This window comes from Penaeus chinensis, chromosome 19 (genome assembly GCF_019202785.1).
Source record: "Penaeus chinensis breed Huanghai No. 1 chromosome 19, ASM1920278v2, whole genome shotgun sequence".
Taxonomy (NCBI): domain Eukaryota; kingdom Metazoa; phylum Arthropoda; class Malacostraca; order Decapoda; family Penaeidae; genus Penaeus; species Penaeus chinensis.
Window position 1 is genome coordinate 21,725,750 of NC_061837.1, and position 7,500 is coordinate 21,733,249.

The 7,500-nt window shown below is 39.9% G+C and overlaps 1 protein-coding gene across 1 annotated transcript in view; it reads left to right on the forward strand.

The window, feature by feature from the left end:
* Positions 1-6,171, forward strand: part of LOC125035078 — a 7,230-nt gene extending 1,059 nt beyond the window's left edge. The window contains exons 1-4 of the mRNA XM_047627214.1: positions 1-1,610; positions 1,715-1,927; positions 4,691-4,863; positions 4,982-6,171. The exon at positions 1-1,610 is cut by the window's left edge and continues 1,059 nt beyond it. Of these exons, the coding sequence (XP_047483170.1) occupies positions 1-1,610; positions 1,715-1,927; positions 4,691-4,863; positions 4,982-5,612 (2,627 nt within the window). The 3' untranslated portion in view covers positions 5,613-6,171. The remainder of the gene's footprint in view (positions 1,611-1,714; positions 1,928-4,690; positions 4,864-4,981) is intronic.
* The last annotated feature ends 1,329 nt before the right edge of the window (positions 6,172-7,500 follow it).

Genomic DNA, 7,500 nt, shown 5'->3' on the forward strand with positions numbered 1-7,500 from the left:
TGCCTGAACAAGTTGTAATACAAGGGGAGAAAAAAGATGCAGTGGAACCAAGTGTTAGTTGTCAGGTACCATTGAAAATTGATGTGGTGGAAAGCATACCTCATGTTGAAATCTATGATTCCGAAGAAGAGTGCCTTGTTGTGCAGGTGACTGAAAGTAAGGATAGTAGATATAGAGAAGGTAATTGGCCTGGCAGCAAAACTGAATCTAAAAGTGAAGATGAGGTTGTGGAAATTGTAGCTAAGAGCCTAGAGAAGCCAAATAATGAAATGGAGTTAGCACTGGAGGCCAGCAATAGCATGAGGGACTTAGTGCCTGAGAAAGTGTCAGAGGATGCCATGAATCAGGTACTGAATCTCTTACGGGCCAAGCAAAGGCAGGAATTAGAGGCATTGCGAAGGCGCCAGGAAGAAGAGATACGGCAGTTTATACAACAGCTGCAACGTGTTTCTCCTAAACAATTGCAGGCTTTTCTGTCTGCAAGTACCATCACGTGTGGAAGTATTGAGGGAAGACCTGATGATGATTTGCATCAAAGATCAGAAGGAAATTTCTCCATTAGTGATTCTGATAACTTTAAAATTAGCAAGGACAGAGGTATAAGAGGAAGCAGTCCTGGAAGGTCACATATAGAAGTTGGTTTGTATAACAAAAACGATAAAAGCAGCGTTAAAAGTGAAGGGAGAGGGACAAAAGAAGAACAAAGCAGATATTTAATTTCGTCCAAACCAGTGGAAGAGATGACCAGTAAAACTGATAATTTTTCCATAATGCATCCCTGTGCCTCCACTTGTAATACCGTATCTAGTTCTTGTGCTTCAGTTGATATACCTTCTAGAACATACAGTGAAAAGATCAGTGGTGCTGAACAAATACCTAGACCATCTAACCACACCAATATCATGCCTTCCTATTTTGTGAATGAAGAAACTAAGAAAGCTGCAGATTCATTAGGAAATGTAGTAATGACTGGAGAAGCTTCCTCCCACCTGAGCAGCAGTCCTCACAATGTGTCTTATTCTGGTTCTAGCCCAAAACATGCCCAAGCTAATGAAACTGATCTATCCTTGCATGCAAAAAATAACAATATACCTGTGGAAGGTCTAGATCAAGTCAGTTATGTTAATGGCAACTGTGTGAGTTATGGAGATGGCATGCAATATTACAGACTTTTTACTGCAGATGATGAAGGGCATGGATCAAGACCAAGATCCTGTCGCCCAACTGTGTTAGAACCTGTATTACAGTCAAACTCCTCCCAGATAGTCACACAACCAGGTCTCTTTAGAGTGGTGAGTGGCAGCCCATGGCCTAGTCCTCGACCAACAAGTATCACAAGTCTTCTTGCAGAGCATCCTGAGATGTTTAGTGATGAAGTAGTAGAAATGAATCTACAACATATTAATGACTGGGGTCCTCCAGAAGTAAGTGTGAGAGAACATACACCAGCTGCCCAACATTCCAGTAGAACACATCTTGTGACAGTGCCTCACCATTCTGCTGCAAGGTGCCATAGTAGTGCCAGCCATCAAAGAGGGTCGTCTGAAGAAGGAGGATTAGATATGGTCCCAGAGAGAGAGTCTGCTGCAAATATCTACCATCATCCCCTAGTATGTCTGAATCATATTTTGATTTGTGTGTGTGTGATTTTACTGTAAAAAATCTTATGTAGAATTTATTTTAAAATTTTTCTGTAAAAGGAATCTCATTTCAGAGTCAGAATGCAATATTCATCAGAGGGATTACACTGCTCCAAGCCTGTGTACGCCGCTTCTTAACTCAGAGACTTTTCCGGACCAAATTTGTGCAAGAACAACTGGCAATTCTTGCAGAAATTGCTAAATTGGCACAACAGTTCCATAGAGATATCTTAACCGACAACATCCACAAAGGAGATGTAGACTTTCATAAGGCATTATACAATCAGGTAATATACACACTGGTATGAGCAGACAGGGAAGAGTGTATAGAGACTAGACTGTGTGTGTGGAGTGGGGCTTTTCAATATATAAAGTCTAATATAATTGAAGTGGAGTATTTATGCACACTGCATAAAAGCAGTAAATTATGCAGAATAATCATCACACACTGGTTTGCTTTTCCATTACTCTTAACTTTCACACCTGGCAGCTCCCTGACTTCTCTGACTTCACTAAAAGCAAAGACAAGGTTAGTTAGTGCCTGTTGTAACACTGAATGTGGACATTTTATATTTACTTAGACATATATATAATCGCACTTACTTTTGTACTTATTGTCACACACTTCCACTCATACTCACTCACTCACACTCACACTCACACTCACTCACTCACTCACTCACTCACTCACTCACTCACTCACTCACTCACTCACTCACTCACTCACTCACTCACTCACTCACTCACTCACTCACTCACTCACTCACTCACTCACTCACTCTCTCACTCTCTCACTCTCTCACTCTCTCACTCTCTCACTCACTCACTCACTCACTCACTCACTCACTCAATCACCTACCCACCCACCCACCCACCCACCCACCCACCCACCCACCCACCCACCCATATATATATATATATACATACTTCCACTCATACTCACTCACTCACTCACTCACTCACTCACTCACTCACTCACTCACTCACTCACTCACTCACTCACTCACTCACTCACTCACTCACTCACCCACTCACCCACTCACCCACAAACCCACCCACCCATCCACCCACCCACCCACCCACCCACCCACCCACCCACCCACCCACCCACCCACCCATCCACCCACCCACCCACCCACCCACCCACCCACCCACCCACCCACCCACCCACCCACCCACCCACCCACCCACCCACCCACCCATCCATCCATCCATCCATCCCCCCCACCCCCCCCACCAACCCCCCACCCCCCACCAACCCCCCACACACACACCCAACACCCCCCCCCCCCCCAACACACACACACACACACACACACACACACACACACACACACACACACACACACACACACACTACACACACACACACTTACACACACACACACACACACACACTTACACACACACACACACACACACACACACACACACACACACACACACACACACACACACACACACACACACACACACACACACACACAAGCACGCACATATATATACATACTGTATATGTCACTGAAGCTCCCAAGTTGGTTATTCCAAGCACTTTAACTTTCATTCAGTGTTAATTAGTCAGCAGTAAGTGTGATTTCCATTGACTCTATTTGATATATCATTTAATTTACAGGATATGATACCTTATCTGATTGAATTATGAAGATAATGATCATATTGATTTCTGAATTATTAGTTGAAATTTAAGTATGTATTAACTGATTGCCACTTGGTACAGGTAATGTCCAAATGTCCACTGGTTCTGTATTGTGAATTTGTTTACATACAGAGGGCTTCACAAGTCCTCAGTAACCAAGGAGTCTATTAGTAGACCCTATTTATTTGCAACTAATTTCACCACTCCTTGAATTTTTGGAAAAGGTGTTTTTTTCAAGTACTGTTGATATAAGTTTTGTCATTATTATTGACATTGTGACTGATATGTCATTGAAATACTGTTAGCACTAATGAATAACAAAGAAGCTTTCTAAAAATCAAGTAAAAGAAACAGGTGAGATAGGTTGGACTAGTGATTGAATCCTTGGTGACTAAGCTGTTGTGGAGCCATCCACAGAACTAATAAACTAAAACCACAGTGAGGAAGCAGCTGTGGGTTAAAATTATATTCACATTTTCTCTGGTGAACTGTACATTTTGACATCAGAGTGAAATAGTAGAGGAGGGACTGGTATCACCATATATAACATTAATGATTAATTAAAGAAGACTAATGAACTTTCGCATTAATCAAGACACGATTATTGGTGTTGTTTTAGAGTAGTCTCGGAAATGTTATCCATATTTCTCCAAACCAAGAATTTGAATTATTTCATATGGTCACTTAAATTACAAGAAAGGGGGAGCTCCACTTTTGTGAGATGGCAGCAGCCTTCCCAAATGCCAAAGGTTAGGAACTGTTTCTGGATTTCTGTTTTCCTCTCTACTTCTCCCAGGTGGTTCCTTTTACACCCACTCTTCACGCCACCCCCCCACGGTCTATGCCGCCTTCCTTTATCTCTAGCTCCTCCTATGGTCCCCTCCAGAACCAGGTTAGCTGAAATTCATTTTAAATCTCTCAGCTGTCACTCTTTTTATTAATGCAGGAGGTGATAAGCATAATTTTTTAAGCATGTTTCATTTATTAAAACATGTTATAATTCTTGCTTACTGCCAGTAGTGCTGTCACTAGATGCACGCTCATGCGTGCGCACACACACAACACACACGCACGCGCGCGCGTACACTCTCTCTCTCACACACACACACACACACACACACACACACACACACACACACACACACACACACACACACACACACACACACACACACACACACACACACACACACACACACACATATATATACTTCTGTTACTTCACCAGGCACTACTCCCACACTGACAGGCATGGCAGGTGTCCCAGAGTCCCACTTCTGCAGAAGCTACTGTTCTTCAGCTAAATGTGCCTGTTATTTATAACCTTTTCTCTAAATTTCACATATGTTATTGTATTATTTGGAACCCATAAAACTTATGATATTTCTTACAGGAGGGAATGGCAAGGGAAAGGATTCGCCGTGTGTTCGTTGTACTTACAGTCCAAGAGCAGATGTCCCTCATCCGTCGTGATCGCCAGTTATGGAAGATGCAGCAAGACAAACAATTACCCAGCACTTCACAGTCATCTCCAACTCACACAAGTACAGTGAGGAGTAGGAGTGGGTAAGTTAGATTAGGACAAAACATTTTCCAACCAAAGTATCTGACTAATATCATGAGTTTTGCTGCAGTAATTGTGTGAGCTATGCTTTAATATTTGGCCGCCTATTTGCTTAAACAGGGCTGCTGAAGCCAGAGTGAGAGGGACACCAACACGAATAGCAAAAAAGAGGCCTTCACCCCCGCATCAAAGGTCCCAGCAAGAAGGAAGAACTCGGTGTGCATCACATGGACGGACATCACAGCTTGTTCAGCCATCCCTCATAACACATCAAGCATCAAATCTTTCTTCCCGATCAAGTGTGACTAGTGAACATAGAGTATCTCCTAAAGGAGGGAAACTACCATTACATGTAGAACGGTCCGCATCACACTTAGATGCACCCATGTCACATCACTACTCAAGACAATCGCCACATATCAGGTCTCCCTCTCAGGATAGTAAGTCAGGTCATCACACAAGCAGTACCAGGTGTTCAGTCCACCCTCGCAGCAGCAGTGTATCGCAACTGGAAACCAGATCTGGATCACACCATTTGTCTCATTCATCCAGTCATTTGCCAGGGTCTCATCATATGACCAGGAGTGCATCACATCAGTCAGGAAAGACAAACTCGCGAACTTCAGGCATCAGTGGTACAAGAAGCACTTGTACTGCAAGAAGTACCTCAATGTCCAACAGTCCACGACGAGGTAAAGTTTATGAGGAATGTGGCCCTTCTCTTAGCTCTCTTGACACCAAAATTTTGTAATTTATTTATATTTTTTTCCTTTATTTCATTGACTGGTTTATGTCACAAAACCTATGTGTTGCCCCACTTCCAGAATTTGTACAAACATCCATTCTTTTTATTTTATTAGTCACTATAACTGCAGAATTTTATTTTAACCTGTTTTTGGTTGTCATAAGATTATATCATTGTCATCATCACATCATGATCATATGTGTATGATGATCATCATCACAGTTGTAAGATACTAGGCAGGAAGAGTCTGATGTTAAATGAATGTTTCTTGAAGATGCTTCTATTTTTTTTGCTGTCTTTTTACTGGTTTTCAAAAAGGAAAAAGGGGTTGTGTTCCAGCTTCCTGTCCTGAAGTTTTTGTTCTGAGTAAACAAGTTTCAAGACACTGGTTATCAGGAGGTTCTGTTTCTCATTTATTAGAGATCTGCTCTCAGTAATTTTTCCTCTGTTTATCTTGGGCACATTAGGACTTATTTGTTAAAAGATGTTATATATATTTTTTATAAGTACTGCATGTATTATATTTTTTTGAAATGTACTGCATGTATTATATTTTTATACTGTTTTACTTGGTTTTCATTTATATATACCTTTCAAAAGCTTTACACTTATTTATTGCACACTGGATTAAATCAGCCTGAATCATGATTTTATTGTTTTTGTTTACACAATTTGCCTCTTTAGCTTTTATCTCTGTATCTGGTTGACAATATGTTGGTGACCAAATTTTTCTTTGTTGCCAATTTTATTACTGGTAAGATCTTTATGATAAAGTTAAAACTAATGTTTTAACTTTAGAATGGAAATTTACAGTTAGGATTTTATCAGCAGGGAATAATGTATTAAGTATGCATTCAAGCAGGCTATTTATTGCAGAATTATGATTTACAAGATGAGTCATAGAGTAGTATTTTGTTTTGTTCTTAGTTACATGTTTGCATGTTATCATTTTGGATAAAGGAAAGTCTTGTATCTCTGTATCTGGTTGACAATATGTTGGTGACCAAATTTTTCTTTGTTGCCAATTTTATTACTGGTAAGATCTTTATGATAAAGTTAAAACTAATGTTTTAACTTCAGAATGGAAATTTACAGTTAGGATTTTATCAGCAGGGAATAATGTATTAAGTATGCATTCAAGCAGGCTATTTATTGCAGAATTATGATTTACAAGATGAGTCATAGAGTAGTATTTTGTTTTGTTCTTAGTTACATGTTTGCATGTTATCATTTTGGATAAAGGAAAGTCTTGTATGAAACTGCATTGTTCATTTGTTACAAAACATAATGTACCACCATTCCCTTATTTTCTTAAATATTATTTTCTTACAATTACATCATCTCATTTAGAAATAATTGAGTTCTATTAGATTATAGTATTATGTTTGCATTACTGTTCATATTCTTAAACTCCAAGAAATTGCATGATAAATTGTTTCACCCATTTGGAAAATGTGAATCAGTATTTTAGTGATTGGTAAAAGGCAAGTAATTCAAAACACTTTCCATAATATGGTTCAGAGTACCAGCAAGGACCTGCCCCATCTTGGCCAGCTGCTCGGGGCGCCATATCCAGGGTAAAAAAATTCATATGTGTATGGAAAATAGATTTTATATTAAAGTGTGGACAGTATTTGTGCACTTTATGATATAAATGCATTTATAAAGGAAATTTGTGACATTCACATTTTTGCAGCCAAGGATTTTACACACTTCTGATGCATATGTAATTCTTTGGGTCACAGCTCACTACACATTTGCTTTGCCTGTTATGTAGATAAATTAAAATGTTATTAATCTTAGAGTGCTTACTAAGGCATAAGTACTGTAAAAATATTACAAGGTACAAAGCACTGTAGTTGAATTGCTGACCACTGTAAATATGTTTCCTACA